The sequence below is a fragment of the Empidonax traillii genome, unplaced genomic scaffold, assembly GCF_003031625.1.
Source record: "Empidonax traillii isolate 1590-97213 ecotype Southwest subspecies unplaced genomic scaffold, ASM303162v1 scaffold739:size655085, whole genome shotgun sequence".
Classification (NCBI taxonomy): domain Eukaryota; kingdom Metazoa; phylum Chordata; class Aves; order Passeriformes; family Tyrannidae; genus Empidonax; species Empidonax traillii.
In genome coordinates, this window is record NW_020955932.1 from 59,296 (window position 1) to 86,161 (window position 26,866).

Below are 26,866 nucleotides of genomic sequence, written 5' to 3' on the forward strand. Positions count from 1 at the left end.
TGGAGAAGAGAAGGCTTAGAGGTGACCTCATCACTCTCTTCAACTACCTGAAGGGAGGTTATAGCCAGGTGGGGGTTGGTCTCTTCTCCCAGGCAACCGACAACAGGACAAGGGGACATGGGCTCAAGCTCTGCCAGGGGAGGTTTAGGTTAGATGTTAGGAAGAAATTCTTTACAGAGAGGGTAATCAAGCATTGGAACAGCCTACCCAGAGAGGTGGTGGATTCACCATCCCTGGAGGTTTTTAAGCAGAGATTGGATGTGGCCCTTAGTGCCATGCTATAGTAATTGGAGTTGGATCAGGGGTTGGACTTGATGATCTTGGAGGTCTTTTCCAACCCAATCTATTCTATGATTCTATGATTCTATGATTCTATGTAACCATTAGGGTTTTAAGTGCAACTTATTATTCCTCCACTTCATATTCCTTAAAAGTTATGTTTTATAACAAATCTAGATTACAGAATTCATTAGATTGTCTCTTTCTCAATTAGATATCCAGATAAGATGGCTACTGGATCCACATTTGTAACACATTTAAGGATAAATTTTATATATACATATATATATATTTAATTACAAAACCAATTGTTCTCAGGGTACCCAGAACCCTGAGCTGGAAGACAGAGACAGCCCCCATAATCCATGGGGATATGGTCAGTAAACTGCTATGCCACTTAGACCCACATAAGTCTATAGGACCAGATGGGATCTACCCAAGGGTAGAGGGAGCTGGCAGAAGAGCTCACCAAACCACTTTCAAACATTTATGAGCAGTTCTGGTCAACCAGGGAGGTCTTAGTTAATTGGAAGTTACCAAATGTGATGCCCATCTAAAGAGGGGCCAGAAGGAGGATCCAGGAAACTACAGACCAGTCAGTCTGACCTCAGTGCCAGGGAAGGTTATGGAGCAGATCATATTGAGTGCCATCATGTGGCACATGCAAGACAACCAGGGGATCAGGCCCAACCAGCACGGGTTTAGGAAAGGCAGGACCTGCTTGACTAACCTGATCTCTTTTTAATGGAAGGTGATCTGCTTAGTGCATGAGGGAAAGGCTGTGGATGTTGTCTATCTGGGCTTCAGTAAAGCCTTTGACACTGTTTACCACAGAATTCTCCTGGAGAAGCTGCAGCCCATGTCTTGGACAGGTGGTGGATGGTGCTGCATCCAGCTGGTGACCAGTCACAAGTGAGATTACCCAGGGCTCGGTATTGGGGCCTGTTCTGTTTAATATTCTTATCAATGATTTGGACAAGGGGACCGAGTGTGCCCTCAGCAAGTTTGCAGACAACACCAAGTTGGGCGGGAGTGTTGACCTGCTAAAAGGTAGGAAGGCTCCATAGAGGGGGTTGGTCTCTTCTCCCAGGTAACAAGTGACAGGACAAGAGGAAATGACCTCAAGTTGCACCAGGGGATGTTTAAGTTGGATATTAGGAAAAATTTCTTCACTGAAAGGGTTGTCAAGCATTGGGACAGGCAGTGGTAGAGTCATCATCCCTGGAGGGATTTAAAAACCATGTAGATGTGGCACCTGGGGACATGGTTTAGTGGTGGACTTGGCAGTTCTAGGTTAATGGTTGGACTTGATGATCTTGGAGGTCTTTTTCAACCTAAATGATTCCATGATTCTTACTTAGAATGTACTAAACTGCTTGTTAGCACCAACTTCATTTAAAGCAAGCACAATGAAATAAATATGCTGCTTGAAATAAAAAAATTCAAACTAATTACAAGCATTGTTTTTTCTCAACTGTTGAGAGCTTTGTTTTTGTAGAAATAGGAATGTATAGATGTTTTCAGATTAAATAAAGTTAAATAATTGGGATTTGAAACTATTCCTTTTTAACACACAGTATTTTGAAGTGTGGATGATATTGTGGTAATGTTACATACTTATAGGCCAAAGTGCATTTGGGCAAGTGGGTCATAACTCACTAAATACCTATGATACTGCATCAGACTACTTAATGGTTTGCATGCACTGTCTTCCTGGGCATAAGAAGAATTTTAAAGGAATGACTGACATTTCAGAAGGGAATTTACTTGGGAACATTTGAGTTTGCAGCTCTTAAGGTGGATATGGTCAGTATTAGCCTAATTTGTTTCTTCCCAAGTAAGTGATAAAACTACAATACTTGAATTAAGGCAGAGTTATGCTGAATTCCTAAGAAAATTCCGTACTTCAAAGTTATATTTTTAAATAAAATTAATTGATTTGATTAAAGAAGAACCATCCACAATAATTTGAGGGAGATGATAGGATGTGCTCGAATGACATAGTCATATATTAGGGTTTCAGTCTATTTTGAAATTAATTTTAGATCTGTCATACTCATTGGCTGGCATCTAACATTTATTTTGAAGTACAGTTCTATTTGGAAAAGTAACTATGTAAAAGTAGCATCTTTGTACTGTTGCCACTATCTGTTAGTTGTGTCTGTTAGGTTTAGAAGGATATGAGGGCAGTATTTTTTTAACTGCTTTTGACTTCTCATAGCTTGGTTAAGAGATAACATGGAGTTACTGTGTTCCTGCAATCAACAGAGTAATTTATCTGTTTTGTTGGTGTATACTTATTGAAGCCAGTGGGATTTCAGAGGATATAATTTGATGTAAACAGTTATGCTATTGTCAGCCAGAACCAATTATGACTTTCCACTGAATTATCCATTTGTGGTTAGACATGAAAGACTGTCCTGTATTCTGAATCCATATAGACTATACACAAAAGGGAACTTGAGTAAAACCATCTTTTTAAGCTCAAACCTTTGAGAATAGTTGGTATAAAATCATTCAAGAGGAATGAGGAAGCTCATGATGCCATTTTTAGAGTCATTTTTCAGGGTATCACATGGTCCTATTTTAAAACATTTATGATTAGTGGTAAATTTTACAAAATGGAGCTTGTAAAATAGGAACTTTTAATAGAAACATAATTTCCAGTTATTCTGTTCAAGTGAGTACATATTTGTATGACTTTTCTAATATTGATTTTCTTAAATTTACTTTCTTTCAGCGAGACCCATAAATCATCTTTCTGTAGGCACCATTGTACACCCTCCAAGGCCTGCTTCAACATCAAAATTGTCTACAGGGAAACTTAGTGGAATTAATGAAATAGTATGTATTGATTGTTGGGTTTTTTAATTCTCCATTGTACTCAATTTCAGATATGTAATTTACACGGTGTCCTGGTTTCAGCTGGGATCAGAGTTCATTTTCTTCTCAGTAGCTGGCACGGTGCTGTTTTGGATTCCCTAGGAGAATAATACTGGTAACACACTGTTACAATCTGCTTAAATGTTGCAGAAAGAACTTCAGATTCAAATATTCCCCTGAGCAAAATTAAAACTCACACAAGTTATCTGTTGATACCAAAAACTAATTTTATTAATTGCTAAAAGATGCAAAGAGATGGAGGAAAAAATAAGAAAAGGTTGGAAAAAGATAAGATTACTTCTAGAAACATAGGAAAGATACCACCAAAACTACCTTTCCGCCGAGCTGGTGTGTGTGTGTAGAATCAGTTTCTGCCTTTTTTTTACTGTCTCTGCTGCTTTTTGATGTTATTTCTTTAGCCGGGGGGGGGGGGGGGGGGGGGGGGGGGTGTTGGTGTCTTAGCAGCTTTAGTACTCTGGAATGCAATCAGGATTCACTCCTCACCTTGAACCGTGTCCCAAGCCATGCAGGGTCCCGATTCAGCAGCACCTTTCAGCCGTCAGAAATATGGTCAGGGTAGAAGGATAAGGTATAACTCACGCATGTGGCACAGTGGGTCTCAGTTCTTCTCCAGGCCAGCAGAGTTCCAGTCTCTGGTGGCAGACAGGCAACATGCAGTGGTGGAGAAAAGGTAAGGGGGAGGTGGGGAGAGATTCTCGGCTATGATAAAGAGTTCTCTCTCCCTTTCCTCTCCCTGATTTTCCAAAATTTTTCCTCAACTTTTATAGTGTTCAAAGGACATGGTTTCTTGGCACGTAGCCCTATTCAGATGTTTGAAGAGACACGATAACCATAAACAATAGAAGGATCTTTTGGCAGGAAAACTCCAGCAGGAAGCTCTGGTGAGAACTTCTGGCAGAAAGCTGACAGAGGATTTTTGGCAGGAAGTTTTGACAGGCAGAAACAATGGAGGAACATTATTTTTGGCATTTCTATATTATCTGGTTGTTACACACACTGATGTTTTGGTTGTTGCTGAGCCATGCTTACCCTGAGTCAAGGGCTTTTCAGTGTCTCATGTTCTGCCAGTGAGGAGCTGCAGAAGAAGCTGGGAAGGAGCACAGCTGGGACAGCTCACCCGAACTGGCCAAAGAGATATTCCACACCATAGAATGTCATGCGCAGTATATAAACTGGGGGGAGTTGGCTGGGAGGGGTCGATCACTGCTTGGGGCTGGGCTGGGCATCAATCAGTGAGTGGTGAGCAACTGTATTGTGCATCACTTGTTTCTCTTGGTTTCTGTTAATGTCTCTCTCCTCCCCTGTCTTACTATTATTATTATATTGTTTTTATCTTTTTGGGAGTTTTTTTCAATTAATAAATTGTTCTTTGTGGTGGATTGACTCTGGCTGGATGCCAGGTGCCCACCAAAACCTCTCTATCACTCCCCTCCTTAACTGGAGAGAGGAGGGAAAATATAATGAAAGGCTCATGAGTTGAGATACGGACAGGGAGAGATCACTCATCAATTACCATCACAGGCAAAACAGACTCTACTTCGGGAAAGTAATTGAATGTATTACCAATCCAATCAGAGCAGGATAATAAGTAAAACAAATGTTAAAAACACCTTCTCCCCACTCCTCCCTCCTCCTCGGGCTTAACTTTATTCCCCAATCTCTAACTCCTCTTCCTCAGCAGCACAAGGGGACAGGTAATGGGGGTTACAATTAGGTCATCACATGTTGTTTATGCCTCTCCTTCCCCCTCATGGGGAGGACTCCTTCCCCTGCTCCAGCATGGGTCCCTTTCCACAGGGTGCTGTCATTCAGGAACAGGCTGCTCCAGCATGGGTCCTCCACAGTGTCACAAGTCCTGCCAGCATAGCTACTCCAGCATGGGCTCCTTCTCCATGTGGCCACAGGTCCTATCAGGAGCCTACTCCAGTGTGAGCTTCCCACAGGGTCACAGCTTCCTTCTGCCATCTACCTGCTTTGGCCTGGGGTCCTCTGGTGGTTTGGATCTGCTGCAGGTGGATCTCTGCTCCACCATGGACCTCCATGGACTGCAGGGGGACAGCCTGATTCACCATGGTCTGCACCACAGGTTGCAGGGGAATCTCAGCTCCAGTACCTGGAACAACTCCTTCCCCTCTTTCTTCACTGACCTTGTGACTGCAGAGTTGTTTCTCTAACGTATTCTCACTCCTCTCTTCTCTGGCTGCAATTTTCTTCTGCGCAATAACTTTTTCCCTTCTTAAATATGTTATCTCAGAGGTGTTACTATGATCTCTGATTGGCTCAGCCTTGCCCAGAGGTGTGTCTGTCTTGCAGCCGGCTGACATTGTCAGACATGGGGGAAGCTTCCAGCAGCTTCTCACTAGAAACCACCTCTGTAGCCCCCCCCCTCCTTCCACTACCAAAACCTTGTCAAACAAACCCAATAAATTCTTATCTCAACCCCTGAGGCTTACCTTTCCTTTCCAATTCTCCTCCCCACTGGGGGCAGGGGGGATGAAGGAGCAGCTGTGTGGTAGTTGCCAGATGGGGTTAAACCACTATACACTTACAGTGGAGTTACTTTCTAGGCAATGTTAAGGGAATCACATACTCAGATTTTCACTATTGCCAGATAGGCATGAAGTTGTTCATGATAAACATGTTACTATAACGTAATAATTCTTAACTGAACTAAAAAGATCCAAAACATAAATTTTGCATCAACTGAATGTTTTTAATTGAACAAATCAATAGCTTGAAAATTAAAGGTTAACATATGTGTAGGATTAAAATTTTCAAAATATGAAATACTAGTGAAATAATTAACAAAACTCAATTGATTTAGGGATATCACCAAAGCTTTGGGGAATGAGTGTTATTAGGTAGGTCTTTATCAGTAATGTTTTGATACAAGTAGCCTTGCTATGACTTCACCCTGCCCTTGGTGCTGGTTGGTCAAGAAGGGAGGCGACAGATTGCAGCAACTGCCCATCCGGACAGTGATAGGTTGCACGCTGCTTCCATGTCTGCTCACTGCTTGCAGTGCAGGTCCATGTGTTGATAAGGAATGTGGCAAAGAATGCAAATACCCAGACAGCATATCAAGCCAAGCCATGCTTATTGTCTTCTATGAATATTATGATTCTTTGAGTTTCATTTGACTTACTTACTTGGAAAAATTTTACTGTAGTAAGATCCTCTTATTGTCTTTCAAAGTAGCAAGATACTTTCACCATATTCTTGTTATGGGAAAAAAAAAATCTGGTCTTATGCTTTAACAAAACTGAAACATTGTTTAACACTTTTGCTTTTCTGTAATGGTATAAGGTCAGAGTAGGGTTCATTTAGAGATTATTTTCTCATTCCAATATAAAATTGGAGTAATTGCTCTTAGACCAAGAAATATGTTCTTGATATCATCAAAATTAAAGAGAAGAATTTAGCTGGTATTGTTCTATAAAGTATGTTTGTTCTATAAAGTATGATTCTGCAAAAAGTTACGTTTTAGAAATTGGAGATTATCTGGATGTAAGTGAAAGATTGCGAGTTGTCTTCATTACATGTCGCCTCCTTTTACAATTCTCGCAATCCATATAAAAGTCATATACTCAGTGGCAAGTGTGATAGAACAACAAAAAAAAAAGTAAAAATTACCCAACCAACACAGATGCTTCAGGAGTTCCAGTACCTTTTAGATAGGTTAATCCCAAATTGTTCATTAGTTATTTGAAATTAATACCTTAACAGTTAAATGGGTCATAAAACTATCCACAGATTTAAGGTGGAAGGGACTTATGAAGATCTCCTCTAGACCAATCTTCTGCTCAGAGAAGGACCAACTTCAAAATTGCATCAGGTTGCTTAGAGACATGCTGAGTTTTGAAAATCTTCAGATAGGGAGATCTCTCAACATCTTTGGGCAACCTGTCCCAGGACTTAAACCACAAGGTTACAAGAAGGAATTTCTTCCCTATGTTCAGCTGAAATTTCCTTTCTTATAGCTCTTGCACCTCTGAATAGAGCCTGGTTCCATCTTTGTAGCTAGTGAAAGACTACTAGTAGATCCCTTCTTAGGCTTCTCTTCTCCAGGATGAATAAACCCAAGTCCTTCAGCCTCTCCTTCTCTCTCATCTCCTCCAGTTCTCAACTACTTTAGTTGCCCTCTGCTGGACTCACTTCCATTTTGTTAGTGTCTCTCCTTTAGCTCCAAAAGTCCACATTTGCTTCACACATACACATGGCTATAGGGTTAGGCTTTGCTACTGTGTTACAGCACAATTATTGACAGGCTGTTACATAATCAAATACATTAGACTTACCTAGCCAAGCAAAAAAAATTAATAATTATAAGGTCTGAAATAATGGGATTGATTCCCATAGAAAATGTGGGTTCTCTGTTTAACATTAAAGCTAGAATAGATAAAGCATTAAAAGAAAGATGTTTAGAAACACAACTGAATTGATTTGGGAATGAAATGAAGAACTATTTACAGTCTTTTTTCATCTTTTTAAAACCACTTTCTGTCTCTGTAATACTCTTGCAATCTCTTGTGTTAAGTCTAGGCCATTCAGCCCTCCATTGGCCTCTGACTCAAGTTCACCACCTGCAGCTCCCTTGGCACATGCAGAGAGCATTTCTTCAATATCCTCTTCTGCTTCCCTCAGTGCAGCAAACACACCTGCAGTTGGTAAGTTAACCATTTTAATTCATTTTAGAAATGGTCACATTCTGCCACTGAGTTCCACTTGTTAGGAAAAAGATTCCTTGGAGTTAGTTGTTCCATATGTGAGTTCAGTCTAGGTACTTCAAGCATTCTTTGCAATACCTACTTCTAAATGACCTGAGAGACAGGACAGTGGATTTCACTAGATTAGACCATAGATCCAATTAGGGCATGTTCCTAAGTGAAATATTTTTCAAAATTAAAATATTCCATTATTTTGTTTTTAGTGTGCTGTCTATTCATCAAGCACAATGTTATATATTTGTTCAAAAGATGTTATTGTATATGTACAGAAGTATTTTTGGATACTGAAAAATTTGAATTAATATAAATGGTCACAAAATTGAGTTATTTTTATGTTATTATTTTGTTATTCTGCAATTGCAGTTTCCAAAAACGTGAAACTAATTGTCCCAGTTTAAATGAGACAAGGGTCTTTTGCTGAGGATGGGTTAGGAGAAAAAGACCCAAGTTTTTCTCTCTAAGCAATTATAAATCCAAAATTAAAAGGTTCCAATTGAAGTAGGAGAACGAATTATCGAAAAGGAAAAATAACAGCCCTTTATTAAAAGTATGTGTGTATTAACAGACACCAAAAAAAAAAAAAAGACAAACACACAAGTAAAACAACCAAACAACACTCCTATACCCACAAATAACCCCTTCAAGAACAAACCGATAAACCGGCAAAAGGAACAGTGAACAGTTCAATTTTTTGCACCCTTTGGTGAAATTCCAACCACAGTCAACAGGTGGCGCTGTTGGGTCCCTGGAGATGCAGAACTTGTAGTGTCCTATAGTAGTCACCAGGTGGCGCTGTTGGATCACTGGAAGTGCAGAAAAATTCCTTGCTAAAATTGGAACTATGACACTAATGAACCTTTTTCTTCAAGTTACTGAAGTATATAAGCTAAACAGAGATGTTTAGTAAAACAACCAACCCAACAATAGAGAGGAAGATGAAAAACAAATCAGTCTTCCTGTCCTGCCACTAATTTCAGAAAAAATACAAGGAGACTTTTGGGATGGGAGAGGGGGATTATTTGGGCGGGGAGAGTGTGTGTGTTTAAGACATTTTAACTTGTTTCTGTAGTAGATTTGAAGTACTGCGTTCCTGAACACTATTACCACTTTAGTCCCAAGTTAAATCAGACTCTTGAATTAACACTCAGGTATGAATGTTACTGATGTCAAGGATTCCTCACCCAGGCTCAGAACCTCAGAAGAGCATCTGCACAGCTTCTATCAGGAATTCTGCATTGAAAGCAATGCAGCTGTTTCCACCCTGTGCAGGACCAAAGCTAGTAAACTCTGTCTAGCCTTAGCTGTTGAAATGCTGGCACAGTTCAGTGTCCACCAGTTTCTCAAATGCTGAGAAGCATCATAGAAAGATAACTGATATTTTGGTTGCCAGAGTCCATCCAGGCTCACCTCTTCAGGCCTCAGCACTGGTGCCAAGGAACTAGAAATTCGCGGCAACAGCATCAATAGCCTCAGGTCTGTATGTGTTATTGGAGACAGTGACAGAGCGAAATTGTGAGGTAAAGGGGGAGGTGAGGTGTGCGCTGACACCACGGTTTGACATGGTTATTAACCTGGCCTAGCAAAAATAAACAAGGCCAGTTTCATCTGCAGTGATTGTATGAATTAAATAGTTCTGGAGAGCTGGAAAAGGCAGTGCAGATGGCTGAATGATTTTGGGGCATGAGGATATACTCTGCATTATTGTCTGTACTCTTTTGGCTTTCGCACAATCCAGTGTTTCCCTTACCCCATTTGTTCTGAATAATGGAGAGTTAACTATAATTATCTTCTTCCAAATGTAGACATGCATAATTGAGTTTCTTTTAGCCTTGTTTTCATTTGCAACGGGTTTTAAAAAATTGTTTAACATGTATAACATGTATTTTTGCTTGAAATACTTTGGTTTTTTGCTGGTGCTACTGAAGGTCCTAGAACTAGACCTGTGAGCTGGACTGTGGCCTGAGATACCATGAGTCTGCCTTGGCACAGCTCTGTGACATCCTGTCCTTCTGAGAGCTTGCAGCAGGCATATGATACAGGCTGTTTCACCAGTGGTACAAAAAAATTAGTAAGATACTCTCCACTACACTATCGCACTAAAAGATAGAACTTCAAGTATTGTCTTTTATATTCAGTACACATATAAAACACTACAGAAAAGTAAAATCCCATGACAACTAGTTTTGTCAATTTGCAATTGACACTTCAATCATTTCAAAAAGCCTTAGCTGAGGTCTGAGTTATTTTTTATAGCTATGCATTGCAACTTTGTTGTGTAGGCACAGACATCTGTGAAGGCTGACGTAGGCCTGGTGATTATTTTTCTTGTAAACTGATATGTATTTCCAGGTACCTCCAAGGTACTCCCAGAATGTTTACTATGAAAAACTTTGCAAAATACTTCTCCAACAATTTCTACTTGGGAATTGTAATCTTTGTTGGCTGAAATAGTTAAAGAATGTTCAACAGTTCACTTATGTTGAGTAATATTAATGTATCTGCATTTATGTTCATATGTAACCCAACTGAATTCTTAGCATTTCTGTGACTGTTTTTATCATACATTTTTCCATACTATAAGCATACAGTAGGGACTTCTTTTAAAGTATTGTAGTTAACATCTAATTTTCTTTGGATCTGTTGACTTCAGTTTCATCAGTAACCATTTTAATGCAGTGTTCCTATGTATATGTTCCATATGTATTTCCTTGTGTCTGCCTATTTACAAAATGTCATATTGATAGTCCTGTTTTTCTAGGCTGTTAAGCAGTGTTTTGATGGTGTGATTGTACTATACTATGTTTATATTTTTCTACATGCTTTTCAAGTAATACTTCAGATTCTGCTGTGATCATGATGGTAGTAACCCCTTGTAAAAATAACAAGTGTAGTCAACCATTCTGAAATCTATTGCTAAGCTTTTTGAAAATTAAACCTATACACTGTATGTATTCTAGGTGTTTCACGTGGTCCCAGTCCTGTCAGACTTGGAAACCAGGATACCGTGCCTGTTGCAGTAGCCCTTACTGAGTCTGTTAACGCCTACTTTAAAGGAGCAGATCCCACAAAGTTAGTTAAATAGTAAATTGTTTTGAATGTAATAAGTTCCAATAAAAAATGCACTGGTTGTACTTTTAATATTTTGGAGGAAAATGCATATACATTAGAAGGCTGATTCATGGGTTTTTTTCCTCTAAGTGACAGCAGTGACTTATCACTCTCTATTGGCCTGCATCCAACTAGCAGTTCATATATCCCTGCTTTACAAGAATGTGTTCAGTGAGAACACTGAAAATGAGAAGGGTTTCTATTATAGTCAGGTAGGTGCTATATGTAAATTTGGGCAGCTTAAGAGTACCTCATTCCCTCTGTCACATTGTTTGATATGCTACTTAGGCCTTGCCTAAGCATAGTTGTGCCATGTTTTCAAAGCCTGAAAAATAACCACCCATACTACTGTATGCTTAACCAGCTAAACATTTTTCTTATTTCCTCTGATTTCCAAGTTAAAAGTGATAATACGTTGTCATGGTGCAACATTGCCATCATTTGAAATTGATTTTAGAATCATAGAATTGTTAGGGTTGGAAGGAATGTTAAAGATCATAGAATCATAGAATATGCTGAGTGGGAAGGGACCCATCAGGATCACTGACTCCAAATCCTGGCCCTGCACAGGACACCCCAATAATTCCACCATGTGCCTGAAAGCATTGTTCAAATGGTTCTTGAATTCTTACAGGCTTGGTGCTGTGACCACTTCCCTGGGGAGCCTGTTCCAGTGCCCAGCCACTCTCTAGGTGAAAAACCTTTTCCTGATATCCAACCTAAACCTCCCCTGACTCCGTTTCATGCCATTTCCTCAAGTCCTGTCACTGGTCATGAGAATGAAGAGATTAATACTTGCCCCTCTGCTTCCCCTCATGAGGATGTTGAAGACTGCAATGAGGTCTCCCCTCAGTCTCCTCTTCTCCAGGCTGAACAAACCAAGTGACCTCAACCACTCCTCAATGCCTTCCCCTCCAGACCCTGCACCATCCTTGTGGCCCTCCTTTGGATGCTCTCTAATAGCTTAATGTCTTTCTTATCTTGCAGTGATCAAAACTGCACACAGTACTTGAGGTGAGGCTGTACCAGTGCAGAGTAGAGTGGGATAATCACCTCTTTTGACTGGCTGGTGATGCTTTGCCTGATGCACCCCAGGACACGGTTGGCCCTCCTGGCTGCCAGGGCACACTGCTGACTCATATTCAACTTGCCATCTACCAGGACCCCGAGGTGCCTTTCTGAAGCACTGCTTTCCAGCATCTCATTCCCCAGTCTGTATGTACATCCAGTGTTGCCCTGTCTGAGGTGCAGAATCCGGCACTTTCCCTTGTTAAACTTCATACAGTTGGTGATTGCCCATCTTTCTAATTTGTTGAGGTCTCTCTGCAGGCCCTCTCTGCCCTTGAGGGAGTAGACAGCTCCTCCCAATTTAGTGTCATTGCCAAACTTAGTATTCCTTTGAGTCCTATGTCCAAGTTGTTAATGAAGATGTTGAAGAGCACAGGGCCTAAGATGGAGCCCTGCAGAATCCCCCTAGTGACAGGTCGCCAGCCTGATGTTACCCCATTCACCATAACTCTTTTACTTGACCTGTGAGCCTGTTGCTCACCCAGCGCATAACATGGTTATCCAGCTGTGTGCTGGACATTTTGTCCAGAAGGAAACTGTGAGAAATAGTATCAAAAGTTTTGTTGAAGTCTGATAACATTTTATCGACTGACTTTCCTAGATCAACTAGGTGGGTTACTCTGTCGCAGAAGGAAATCAGGTTTGACAAGCGGGACTTTCCTGTCATGAAGCCGTGTTGGCTGTGACCAAAGACTGCATTGTCTTTCAGGTGTTTTTCAATACCTCCCAGAATAATTTTCTCCATGATTTTACTGGGCACTGAAGTGAGACCAACAGGCCTGTAGTTTCTGGGGTCTTCCTTCTTACCATTCTTGAAAATCGGTGCAAGGTTCATCAGCTTCCATTCAGCCTGGACCTCTCCGGATTCCCAAGACCACTCAAAAATCATTGAGAGAGGTTTTGCAATGACATCAACCAGCTCTTTGAGAATCTCATCATGGATTAATTTATAGGGATCCAGCTGGAGCAGCAGATCCCTCACAAGTTCAGTGTTGACTGGGAGTTGATCATTCTCACATTCATGGTCCTCCTGCTCAGGGCACTGAGGCCCCCTTGGTCCCTCATCTGTGTTGACAAAAGAGGCAAAGAAAGCATTAAACACCTCTGCCTTGTCTCTGTCCCTGTTTGTGAGGTGACCATCCTCATCCTGTAATGGGACAGTGTTATTTCTACATTGTCTTTTGCTATTATATATATTTGAAAAAACTGGTCATCTAGTTCCAACCCCTCTGCCATGTGTAGGGACACCTACTAGACTAGGTTACTCAGAACCCCATACAACCTGGCCTTGAACACCTCCAGGGATGGGGAGTCCACATCTCTGGACATCCAGTTACAGTACTTCACCACCCTCACAGTAAAGAATTTCTTCCTAATCTAAACCTACCCTACTTAAGCTTATGACCAGTCCCCTTTAGGTACTGGAAGGTCTCTCCAGAGCCTTCTCTTCTCCAGGCTGAACAACCCCAACTCTTCCAGCCTATCTCCACAGCAGAGGTGTTCCAGCCCTCAGAGCATCTTCATGTCTTCCTCTGGACTCCAACAGGTCCACATTTTTCTTGTGTTGGGGACCCCAGAACTGGATGCAGTACTCAGGTGGGGTCTCACAAGAGTGGAGTAGAGGGGCAGAATCCCCTCTCCTGACCTGCTGGTCACACCTCTTGATGCAGTCCCAGACACAGTTGGTTTTCTGGGCTGGAAGTGCACATTGCCGAGTCTGCCAGTTTTCTGTTTTGAAATCAGCTCATCAGATTGTAAAAGTATGATTGATTTAAAATTAGTATTAAAACTAGACAGCAAATGAAGTGCAATAAAACTGATGTTTTCATTCTCTTCTAGATGTATTGTGAAGATTACTGGTGATATGACATTATCATTCCCAAGTGGGATTATTAAAGTCTTCACCAGCAAACCATCTTCAGCTGTGCTCTGCTTCAGGGTAAAAAACACAAGCAAACTAGAGCAGATTCTTCCAAATGCACAACTTGTATACAGGTTTTGTATTTTTCTTTAATATAATAGTAAACTACATGATTTTTAAAATGTGAATTGTTGTATATATAAATCAGAATTCTCTACAGTCTTGTTGATTTGCTTATACATAATTTCCTGAATTAATCTTGTTTAGCTCAGTTTCTTTTCACTGCTACCACTTAAAATTTCAGTGATTACTGGACTTGAAACTTATGCTGAATATAACAGGAGCCACAAAAAATAGTTTGCAAATGTAGCTGTGTTTTTTACACACATTTTATAAATAAAATGGTTTAATAAACTATTTGAAAACAAGAACAAAACAAAAAATTCTAATCACTATATGAACAATGTAACTAATATAACTACAGAGAAAAATTGTCAAAAATAGGAAACATTGTCATATGGATTTCTTTATACAGTAATAACAATGGTTTAATTTGTCAGTTATTAGTGCGTGTTTTAAGCTGTATAATTTCTATCGTAGATCAAATCCATTACATAACTTTATCTCTCAAGTGTATAGCACCATGCTTAGGAGAATTCTTAAGAAGAAAAGCTGCTGGTTGAGTAGAATAATTGTTGAAATCACAGCATTTGTACATCTTTTCAAAAAAAAAAAAAAAGCAGACACCTGTCTCAGCTGAGCAGTTTCTATTTCATTTATTGGAAAAATTCTTTGAAACAATCAAACCACATACATCCATTCTTTAGTATTATTTTGATAATTCATAATGTAATGAAATATTGATTCAAAATTAAATTTCTCATTCTTTGTTTAGTTTATAACTGAAATTTTAAAAGATCTGTATCTGACAGTGAATTATACTGAAAAGTTATATTTTGGAAAAAAGTCAAAATGTCTAGCATTCTTGTGTGAGTACTGTAATGCTTCACCTCTAATTAAAAAGGATGCATGTACTGGATATTTATGAAGTTAAACCCATATGGTAATAATTTGACTTTTCACCATATACTACAATGACTATCATTTGCTTAGTATTTATAGAGATGGAACTTTTTAATGTGACTGATATTTGTGGAGATGTCAGAATTTCAGAAGGAGAAAGAAGAAGGATTTTGTTACTGGTATAATTTGTTTATATTTTGGAAGGCCTCTGTTATAAGTGTTTATATATTTTACTGAAAATGAAAATTGCATGCATGACAACACTGTAATTCATGTTGTAATTCATGTAATTCATGTAAAACAACCAAATTCTAAGTAAATTGGACAGGTTACTGGTATGTAAATCACTGTTCTAGCACATTCAACCCATTGCAGTTATATTTACTGTGTTCCAGATGCTTCTTTTCAGCTTTCATTCTGCATGCACATTCTGCATGCCTCCTTAGGGATTGATGCAGTTCTTCTATATATCCACAGATGACCTGTGGAGCTCTGATTCTGAAGTTATTTGAATTTTGCTTCTGAATCAGTTTTCTTAAAAGTTTCATCCTTATTAAAAAATAAACCTGATGCCACCAGAACTGAAAATATTTTTGAGCTGCAAAACACCTTTTCATGCTCCAGTAACTCCCAACCAGGATTTTGCTTCTGTAGTCATGCACTCTTACCTACATATAGAAATTATATAATAAATTGTTACTAAGATTAAATGCAACTATAAGTATCTGAGAAACAGTTTTTTATAATAATTTGAAAATCACTTTTAACTGAAAAAATTTTGAAAGCTTGCGCTCTCTATAAATATGTCAAAGTGGGGTAATATACAGCACAAATCTTAATTCAATGCATTAGTGAAGCTATGTCATAACAAAAGCTAATTATGATTCTAGGATTTATCGCAAATTGTATAACATTCCTCTTCAAGCACCACTTTCATTCCCACCTCCTACACATTCTCATGGCACCTGATTACTAAATGTAAAATCCAAATTTGGCATTCACTCCATCTTGGGATGCAGATCATCAGTGGAGAAAACTCACTGCTTGACAACCTGGAAGGAGAATTTTTACCAGCTACAACAAACAGTAATCTGTTTTAATATTTAGGAAGGTACAATTATGTGTTATAAAGCATTAGAACAAATTCTTGCTTGGAATAGTGAAGAAGGGGAAAGATCTAGTCTTAATTTTTAGACATACAAAATAATAAAACTCAGTGTTGTTTTTTGATTCCTATCTTTCTTTTTCTTTGTAGTGATCAGTCACAAAGTGACTCCAGTAGTAAGGATTTTTGGATGAACATGCAAGCCATAATTGTCTACCTCAAGAAATTATCAGAGCACAATCCATCTGCATCCTATTATAATGTGGATGTTTTAAAGTATCAGGTAAACACTTTTTTCCCTTTGAATTTTTTTAAGGAACTCTGGCAGATTTCATATCTGTATAGAAATTATAAGAATTGTTATTTGCCTGTTTGCATGCAGATGAACTGCCATCCCTCATCTAAGCCAGTTCTGGGTATGTCACTGTTTCCAGTGCATTGATTCTGCCAAGGCTGAGTGAATTCAGGTTATGCCTTTATGTTCATTCATGACCTGTTTCAGTTTGGTCACACTTCAGTTCAATTTACGTGTGCAAGCTTCAAACACTTTAACTATTTGTTAACAAAGTTAAGTTTTTCTTGAATTTGGGGGTTTGGTGGGGGTTTGTTTGAGTTTGTAATTATAGTCTATTTTGATTTTGTAATTGCATATTTTTTGATGCTGTAACGTATCAACTGTAATATATGAGAACGCATAATGTTATCACCTCTCACAATATCATGGAACAACTCATCCTGAAAATCATTTACAGGCACATGAAGGTCTAGAAAGTCATCGGGAGTAGTCACCAAGGGAAAGTTTGACCAATATGATAAACTTCTATGATGAAACGACTGGCCTGATAGATCAGGGGAGAGCAGTGGATATTGTCTGCCTAGACTTCAGGAAGGCTTTTGTCACTCATCCTCATAGGGAAGCGGATGAAGTATAGGTTGGATTATCAGACAGCAAGGGGGATTCAAAACTGGCTGAACAGCCAGGCCCAGAGGGTGATGGTCACTGTCACAAGGTCTAGTTGAAGACTAAAACAAAACTGTTTTGACTTATGAAAACCAGAACAGGAAGAAGCCTCATGGCCCAGAGAGACTTCAAACCCTTTTTAAATTATTTAATTAAAAAACTCAAACAAACCAGGAATTACTTTAGGCTACAACAGTCTTCAGAATTCTGAGATTTAGGGCTCAGAGGTCAATTGTTCTGTTGGTAATTTGTCGGGATTTAGAGTTATTACCATCTTTCCCTAATTCTGCCCAAAATAGGAATATTTTGATTAAGATGCTTTCAATGGTTTATTCTTTTACAGGTATCTTCAAATGGCATCCAGTCCACTCCCTTGAATCTTGCAACTTACTGGAAATGTAATGCTAGCACTACTGATGTGAGAGTGGATTATAAATATAATCCAGAGTCTATGAATGTGCCTAGTATGCTGTCTAATGTGCAAGTTGTGGTACCAGTAGATGGAGGAGTAACAAACATGCAATCACTTCCACCTGCAAAATGGTAATAGTAATACTTTTTATTATTTCAAATTCATTTCAGAGTATTCATTAGTGTCATCCTGAAAAATGTCACTGGAAGAAACAGAGAATTTTTTTCCTCTTGATAAAATACATGGTACCAGATGTTTAGGACATTTTCTGGTCCAAAGCAGATGATGTACAGCCAATTCACATTGACTAAAATGAGATTATATGCACCCATTCCAACTGCATAATAATACAAACCTTTCTGAATACAAGCATTTCTGAAATTTCTAATGATTGCTTTCTTTTTGCCAGTAGACAGGATAGATATTTTTAATAACACGATTTGAAACAGAAATATCCTAATGGTTAAAAGCCATTATATATGTGCATGTGTGTATTATTAAATATATCAAGATATATAGAGATTAGAAGAAATGCATTGATTGTTCTAGCTTAAAAATTAGCTTATAATTGAAATAGTTTTAAAACAAACTTCAGTAGCTGAAGAACTCTGCGTAAGCCAGGTAGCATTGTCTCTCAATTCAAGTGTCATGCTGATTATTATCTGACTCACAGCTATCTGGCCCCACCTTCTAAGCCTGCAGACCATTTACAGCAGCACTTGAAAGTAAGATGTGTCTCAGATAATTATGTTTCTACAAGTTTGTGAAAACAAGCATGGGGTAGCAGGGCTAGGCAGAGTGCAATATCCTTGGAGCAAAAGGTGAGCAGAATTCAATCACTGGGCCTATGGTTTGGCAGCATGTAGGCACTTGCCGAGATGTAATGTTATTCCTGGACTGTTTATTTTCAAGAGGAACAAGAGGGTCTTTAACATGAAGTTTAAGAGGGGAAAAGAATACCAAGTTGTGGGAGGTCAGGCTTTGTTAACCTTATTACTTATAGATCAATTTACCTTATAAAGCGAGGTTCAGAAATAAAATAAGCCAGGTGTACTTATCAGAAAGGTTCTGATGATTCTGGAAACAGTACATTTAAATGTGTTAATTGGACAAAGTGGTAATACAGTATTATTTTAAGTGGAAAAAATCCTGCCAAGACTGAATCTTTCTTGACTTGGTATTTCAAGGGAACAATACTTTTAACCAAATTTCCTTAAGCTTATTCTGAGAAAGGGCAGGTTCAGTATCTTGCTTCCACAACTTGACTAGAATTTTTGATGAAGCCAGTCTCCCCCTTCCTTGCTCAGGCTTCTTCCACAAACCCCTCAGCAATGAAACTTAAGTGAGGGCAGGAATGTCCACCCAGAACACATAGTGTTAGTTGGAAAGATTAATGACAGTTTCATTTCAGATTCATCAGAGTAAGGGACTCAAGCCTCGTGTATTCTTTCTTTTACCTAGGCAACTACACAAGGCTAGAATTTTGAGCCTTGAAACCTGACAAAAAAATACAGTCATGTCCTAGGCAGCTCTAGTATGTGTCTCCTGCTATATGCTTGGTCTAGAGGGTGGAGGTTTTTTTAAGAATAAATATTTTCTGATTCAATCTCCTGCAAATAACCACTACCATCTATGCTACTTGTGTGAGCATTTCACTCCTGCTATACCAATACCAGACAGTTTCAAACCTATCAGCACTTCATGCTGCTCACAGCTTTAAGTTGTTGACTTGACTTTAACAGAACAGCTGCAAAGTGCTCAGAGTTAAAATGCCCTGTCAGCTTAGAGACTATGGTGCTTGGAGCCCTTTGCTTTTCTGTCCCATTACAGCATCAGAAGTTAAGTTCAGCCCTGAGTCACTTCTGCCAACTAGTTTTACTAGAATGGAAATGGAATAAAATTCACACAGCCAGGAGTCTCACATAGCAAACAATATTGCTCCCCCTCATACCATCATCAAGAAGCACAAAGACCCATCTTTCAAACTGCTTCCAGCATGTTTGGCCTGCCCTTACCTTTTGAGACCACAGAGGGTTTTGAGTTGTGAAGTGCAGCCATAACCTGGGCATAGAACAGTGTTAACTGTATAAAAAGGTGGTATATATGTCTGAGGTCTGCTGCAAGCTCAGGGGCAATGCAGGTGCACCCTTCTGTTTTCCTTTTTGTTTTGTATAGTTTTCCACAAACTCACCTTAAAATGATGAAATATTTTTATAAACCTCCACTGAGAGATGTAGGTTATAGGTCTGTAAGGTGCCAGTGTAAATCTGGGGAAATAATATTCTGAAAAAAAAAAAGTTGGTGCTTATAACTAATCTTCCATTGTCTTACAGGAATACAGATCAGATGAAAGCTTATTGGAAAATATCTAGCATTTCTGAGAAGTCTGAGAATGGAGGTAAGTATTTTGTTTTGTTTTCTTGTACAGAAAAATGATAACAGTAAAAAGGTAAACATTTTAGTCTCTATGTCCTCATGCCTGTTTACACTTGCCGTATCCTCTTTATCAGTTCACTTTCTTATCAAATTCCTCCCGAGACATTCCATTAACAGTAAGATATAAAAATATTGGCAAATTATGAAAAGCAAAATAGTGAAGACCCTTGAAAGCAGCTAGTGCCACTAAAACAGATTTTAGACTGGGCAAGGAAATGAGCAGTTCTTGAAACAGAAATACATTTAACATCTATGTTCTGATTTTCCATACATTGACAGTTGAGATAAAGTAGAAAGAGGTAAGTGGAAGAACCGGGGAAAAGAAAAAAATCCAAGAGTCCTATGCTGAGATAGACTCAACTATAGATGATTCTCAACCAACATTTTTAGGGTTTTTTGTTTTGACCTTATACAGCTCCAGGAAAAAAAAATCTGTGTACATCTGCTGAGAACTGTAATTTATATAGCATTTTGTAAGGTACCAATAGTTGTCCTCTGCCCAGCTGCCTTTCCCTGAGGTCCAGGTGATGTCACAGCCCTCGCAGCCTTTGCAGATGCAATGTTTTTTTGAAGCACTTGAATATATGAGTTTCCATACTCACAGTGGAAAGAAGTTACGATTTATCCAAACTGTGAAATACCTACTGAAAAAATGAAATGGACTTTAGGCCAAGAACAAGCCACTGCATAAAACAATTTCATTCATCAGTTCCTGCTTTTACCCTAGTAAAATTTCAGTTACTAGCTTTCCTCCTCACTTAGAAGTTCCAACTGACTAGTTGTTTTAAATAAATAAAAATACTTGACTTTCACTATTCCATTAATTCACTGTTTAAATCTTTATTTCCCAGCATATTTTGTAAGGACAAAAAAAGTGTTGTTTAAGAACAAGAAAAGGAGACCAACAATAATGTTGGGGGGGTTTTATGTCTTGCATTGACTACAAAGGTGTACTTAAAGTAATTTTGAACTATTGCTACTTTATACTGGCACTGAAGTGAACTTCACCATTGTCTATGAAAAAGCAACTGTTTTTTGGGAAATGTATTTAATCGGACCTTGTATTTATTTAAAAAATAAGAATTGCTTTCCTCTTGGTACGTTACCGTTCAATTGCATTTCTTCCGATGGTTTTGTTCATGTGCATTCATCCAGGCAGATTGTGAAAACATTTAAGTATTCTGATGTACTTTAAAATCTGCTAATGAAAAGTACTACATACAAGATAAACCAGGAAGCATAACTGATGATTATAGGGAACAATCAGGTATTTAATGTAATAAGAGACTACCAGGCTGTCGGATATACACATTCTTCTATGAGTATAATCTTGTAGAAATGTGTATTGCTTCCCTCTAATTTATTCACTAGTCACTGTCTTAAGCAGAGTATTAGAAAAACGAGTTGTACTCTCATCTATTCTGAAAATCTATATAGAACTGCCACTAGAAATAGGTCTTAAAGATCACCATTTTAGTTCTACTCCTTACTACTAAAATTTTTGGGAGATTGCCTTGGTCTTGCGAAACAACCAGCCTTTCAGTTTTGTTATTTTTATAGGTTCTGGATCACTCAGGGCAAAATTTGAACTTTCAGAAGGACCCAGTAAACCAGCAACACTTGCAGTGCAATTCATTAGTGAAGGAAGCACCCTTTCAGGAATAGATGTAGAGCTAGTAAGCACTGGCTATCGACTTTCTCTCCTTAAGAAGAGATTTGCCACTGGTAAGATACCGACATGCTTATATATTCAAATTAATATGATATGTTATATAGTGCTAAATTATAAATTTTAAAACTGTTAAATAAGTGATGCATAAATAATTATTTTTCCTCAAAAAATGTGGCTGAAACTGTTTTACTTTTTTTTGTTTTCCATAGTTAGTCAAACTGCTTGCAGGAAAATACTGAAAAAATCTGTTTTATCTACTGACTGCCAAAACCCTACCTTTATTTTTCAGGATGGTATATGGCAGACTGCTGATTAACATGCGGAAGTCATTGGATCAAAGGAGTGCAAGAAGTTTACTCTGACCGCTCTACTTTTCAAACACTATTTTAACATGCATTATGTTTTTTTAAATGTTGACCTACTTTGAGGTTTAACCATCAGAGCAGAAAATGCACTTTTAAAAGTAATTTTGCAAACTTTTTATTACTTTATAATAGCACTGAAATTAACACATCTGTAAATGATCATTAGTAAATTTATAGATGAAGTCAAAGTAGTAATCAATAGTTGTACTGAAAGTATGAAATTTTATGTTATACTGTAAACACTGAACCTAAAAATATGGGAAAGCAAGTAAGAAATATTTCGTCTTTCCATAAGCAATAATAATTTTTCAGATTCTTCAATTGCCAATTTGAAAAGAAAGCAAAGTCTCACATAGTTATTCCATCCACTCATGCCATAAAACCAGCTGAGTTAGAGAAGTATAAAAAAAATGTAACTTACTGCCTGTGTATCGTATATTATTAACAGGTAAGTTGTTTTAATAGGGTTTTTTTTCCTAAGTGCAATGTGTTACAAAATTGCAAAAGACAGAAGAGATTTACTTCTGCAGTTAGGAAATTTTATGAGTATTGTGATTGTTTGAATCAATGCTGTAGATTTATTTTTATATGAATTGTATAACATTTGTGCCTTTAAAAAAAACCACCTGTGCCTATACACTTTGTTATTCACAGGACTCAATTCCTTTTTCAAATTTTGGCTCTTCATCAAGGAAGCACAGTGTTTTTATAATACATACAACTTTATAAAAATTCCTTTGGAATTTAGAAAGCAGATTTGCAAAACTGGAGATTGTTTTAAAAGAGGTTTAAAATATTGGTTTACTTCCTCCTGGGGTAATTGCAATAAATGCAGCTGTAGTAAAGAGAGATGCATCATGCAGGACTTTGAAACTTTTTATTACCAAAGATGAAAATCCTGAAAAATCACAGAAGATGATAAAAGCAAGCAGCATTTCTTTTCACTTTGACTGCAAGCCTTTGGAATTTAAGTGCTCTGAGGGTTGTGTGATGTGAATGTAGACATAGTACTTTGGGAGAAATAGCATTTTAGATGGGTATTTTATAGCAGCAGGATGACAAGTACTGCTATTTATATTAGTTTAATTTTTTATCTAAATCCACCATTTTTAGCATTTAATCTGCTTGCCACAGCTTTAGCACAGGGAAGTGACACATAAGTAATGTTTTTGAAAGCAAGTCACTAATTTCAAAAATCTTTATTGCATTTGTATTATCAAGTGGTTTTTTAAATGCTGAAATCAAAAGTATTGAGGCAAAATATTAACCTACAAGTGGAAATTTTATATGACCATTTTGAATCATAGAATCATAGAATTAACTGGGTTGGAAGAGACCTCCGAGATCATCAAGTCCAACCCTTGATCCAACCCCATTGTGATTATTAGATCATGGCACTCAGTGCCACATCCAGCCTCATCTTAAAAACCTCTAGGGACAGTGAATCCACCACCTCTCTGGGCAGGCCATTCCAATGCCTGATCACTCTCTCTGTAAAGAACTTCATACATACCAGTATCTATTGCAAATTCTCTATTAAAACAATAAAACTTGCTTCAACTAATTCATGTGTCAGTTCCAATGTTTGCGCAGGTAAAATCAGAAGGCTGAGCTAAGGACTTTCAAGCAGGAATGGAAGTTTATTCGGGGATGCTTACAGCTCCATGAACTTGCAGCAGCTGGGTGGCAAAAAACATACACACACCCCAGGGCCTCCCAGCCCTGCATATCAAAGGGGCCCTTGGGCATTCCAGGTGCTGCTTTTTGAGCCATTTACCTTTTACCCCCCCTCCATCTCCCTTCCCCCACTTGTGGGAAGGAATGCTTCTTTGGCATCTTCTCAGGTAAGAAATTTCCCTGTTTAGTCTCACAAAGAAGCAGCTCCACAGGAAGGACAAAAGGTGGTTGTTCTCACACATTCTCTCAACATGTTTCTTTAGCCACAGCAGGTTTCTTGAGCAAAGAGAAATTTCCAAATCAGTTTGCCTCCTCGCCATTTCTTTTGCAGGGTCCCTGCTACTCCCAAACATGCAAAACCAATAATGAATTGGACTGCTGAAACTTTACAATAAATTAAGCTGCATACAGGCTACATAAATTTTAATGTATACTACACACTTTTGCAGATAAGAGTGCCATTATTAGCTAAGCACATACTGTACTGTAGATTTGATTGGAAGAGTATATTTGGCTCTTAACTTGCAAACCTTACTGAATGGTAAATTTCTAACTCATATAAAATGGTACAGTTGTAAGAAATATCTCTAATTAAAATTTCAGAGACAGCCAAATAAAGTGAAACAAAGAACTTTAATTTCAGCGCACTGGGTGCACCGGATTTGTGACCGTGTCCGAGCACACTCAGAATGGGAGGGACAAGCCCTTTTAAGGTCCCTTGATTTACATAACCACTCCCTCGCTCCTCCCATGCCAAGCCCCACTCCTTTTCTTCCTTAAAAGGTGATATAATCCTCTTCTTGGATTCAACTGGGTCCTTTCAGGGCTGGGCCACACCTTCCTTTGCTTTCTGGTGCAGTCCATTGGTTGTCTTAACCGACCTATCAGGTTGTTTCCCTGTCCTGGCTGCGTGGTTCCCTGGCAGTGAGCCCAGACTGGTCTCCCTGCCTTACATGCTTTCCAGCCCGCCTTCACACTGTAACTGTACGTGACAGTAAGCAGCAGTAAGTAACTGTAAGCAGACTTGCAAGCAGCAACAAACAACTGCAAGCAGATCTGCAAGCAGCAATAAGTAATGCAGGCAGCCCACCAGTCCCCGACCACCAAATGACTCCCCAAACAAAATGACCTCCAGGCATCTCGACAGGTGGCAACCATGGAAGCTCCTGCTTGTAATAAAACCGCCTTATTTATTTCCTACACAGTCTTTTTACTGCAATCTTAATTGTAATCTGCTTTGCAATAAAATTGTGTTTAATATGACAATATTTTATTAATGAAAATGCAAGACTGCATTGCTGGTTTTAGTCAAGTATTACTTTCATTTCCTAGTTAAATAAAGCAGTTCTGTTTCAAGACTTTTCATCTAAGTGATTATGCCTATATTTGCATTGGATGCAAGTTACAATTTTGAAGCAATACAAGACTTTTGTAAAGAAATTAAAAAACAATGTAAAAAGTATATGTATATTGTGGCTTAGATTTTCTTGTTGAATTTCTCCATGCCACCATGCATTTTTGAAGGAAGGAGCAGGGAGAAGGAGGAATGGGGACCCGTGTTGGAGGAGATGGGATCACTGGGGTGAAGGCACTGCATGAACTGGAGCAGGATCCCTGGTGTGGGGAAATAAAAGAGGCTAGCTGTGGTGGTTTTCCCCCAGCTGGCCTGGGGGATCCTGGAAGAGTTAAAGCTAAGTAGGAACTTTTGCACAGGGGAGAATTATGCCCGGACCTGGAAGATGTAACAATATGTTTTTCCGGTAAAATATGCTGAGTCATAGTTGGCTGACATGTGCAGTTAACAGAGTTATATAATGTTATTAGCGACCAATAGAAGGTTATTTACGTAAATTGGAGACCAATAGTTAACACGTGTAGCCTAAAAAAGTATAAAAATAGCAGCGGTGTGCAATAAAGGGTTCCAGTTTCTGGTTCCACGAGGGTTCATGTTGTGTCCCGCCTTGACCCGTGACAGCTAGCAGTCCAGGTTTGCTCTCTCTTTCTTCTGGAATGGAATCCAGGAGGTCCCCAACTGCTGCTACCCCTGCGCTGCCGCTTCCCCTGCACCTTTGCTACTTGCCATTGCAGCCGAGACACCTGTCGTACGCTCCATATGCCAGTGCTGCTTTGCATACTGGTGCTTCCCCCACCAGTGCAGCCACCTCTTCCACCATTTTTTGACCACGGGCACAGCCACTGCTACTGCCCTTTGACTCCCAGCTCAGCCACAAGCTTCCGGCCACTGCCCCACGCCAGTTGCCTTCTGACCTCTGCCACCTCACTCCCGCACAGCACCAGCTGGACCCACGCCACCTCTGCTCACCACCAGCCGCTGTGGGGTGAAAAATCACTGCTGCAGCAGCTGTACCAGGTCAAAAGCTTGCCCCATTGCCAACCTGTGGCTTATAATATAATAAGACATGACCCGGCAGTTAGGGTTCCCAACAACCAAATCCTTTATTAACAGAAAATAGCCCTCTTATATACCCTCGGGCAACACATGACTCCTGACCAATCACAGTGGGCTCACTCTGCCCATGTGTGTCAGAGTACAGCATAGGAAACTACCAAACCCAGGATGCCTCACCCAACATCCCTGGGACATGTCTCCTACATCAGCCCCATGCCTCAAGCTGATGGCACTCGGGAGCCCTGCAGTTCACCATAGTCTGAGAAAAATCTCATTTATTAGTTTTAGAAAAAAAACTGCAAAAAAAAATATCTGTGAAACAAGGAAATAAAATGAGCAAGGAAAGTTCTAATACAGTGCGCGCCGGGTGCCCAGGTCCTGAGGGTCCCGAGAACATACCTCTTCTTAATTCAAAACTTGCACTTTTAAAAGTTCTCAAGGTCCTGCCTCATTTACATAATAGAAGAGGCATTCCCCTCTCCCTGGTTGGCTGTGCCGTGCTGGGAGGTGGGGCCCCCAGCAGTATGGTGGCCCCCAGGACCAACCACGTGGCACAAGGAGTATCTTTACCAATATTCATTTTACAGTTTCCCTGTTGCCATCCACATGGTGCCCTGATACCAGCTCCAGACAGGACCAGGTATCTTACAGCTCCGCGATGCACCTTATAGGTTAGTAAAGAAAAATCCTTAAGTTAGTGACCCGTTTAATTCATTTGCTTGTAATAAAACCGGTTACCTTATTTCTCACAATAGGAGCCAAATTAATACAACCAGCAGCAACGAAATAACTAACCAGGTTTTGTTACCATCCTCCCTGCATTCCTTTTGTTTGCTGGGGGGAGGGGAGAGCCACGTG

General features: G+C 39.2%; 1 protein-coding gene across 1 annotated transcript in view; it reads left to right on the plus strand.

Moving 5' to 3' along the window:
* LOC114066123 (F-BAR domain only protein 2-like) overlaps positions 1–23,537 on the plus strand; it is a 72,359-nt gene extending 48,822 nt beyond the window's left edge. Inside the window, exons 11-19 of the mRNA XM_027900562.1 lie at positions 3,020–3,123; positions 7,721–7,850; positions 10,868–10,979; positions 13,926–14,081; positions 16,226–16,358; positions 17,380–17,579; positions 19,782–19,846; positions 21,445–21,609; positions 23,515–23,537. Of these exons, the coding sequence (XP_027756363.1) occupies positions 3,020–3,123; positions 7,721–7,850; positions 10,868–10,979; positions 13,926–14,081; positions 16,226–16,358; positions 17,380–17,579; positions 19,782–19,846; positions 21,445–21,609; positions 23,515–23,537 (1,088 nt within the window). The remainder of the gene's footprint in view (positions 1–3,019; positions 3,124–7,720; positions 7,851–10,867; positions 10,980–13,925; positions 14,082–16,225; positions 16,359–17,379; positions 17,580–19,781; positions 19,847–21,444; positions 21,610–23,514) is intronic.
* The last annotated feature ends 3,329 nt before the right edge of the window (positions 23,538–26,866 follow it).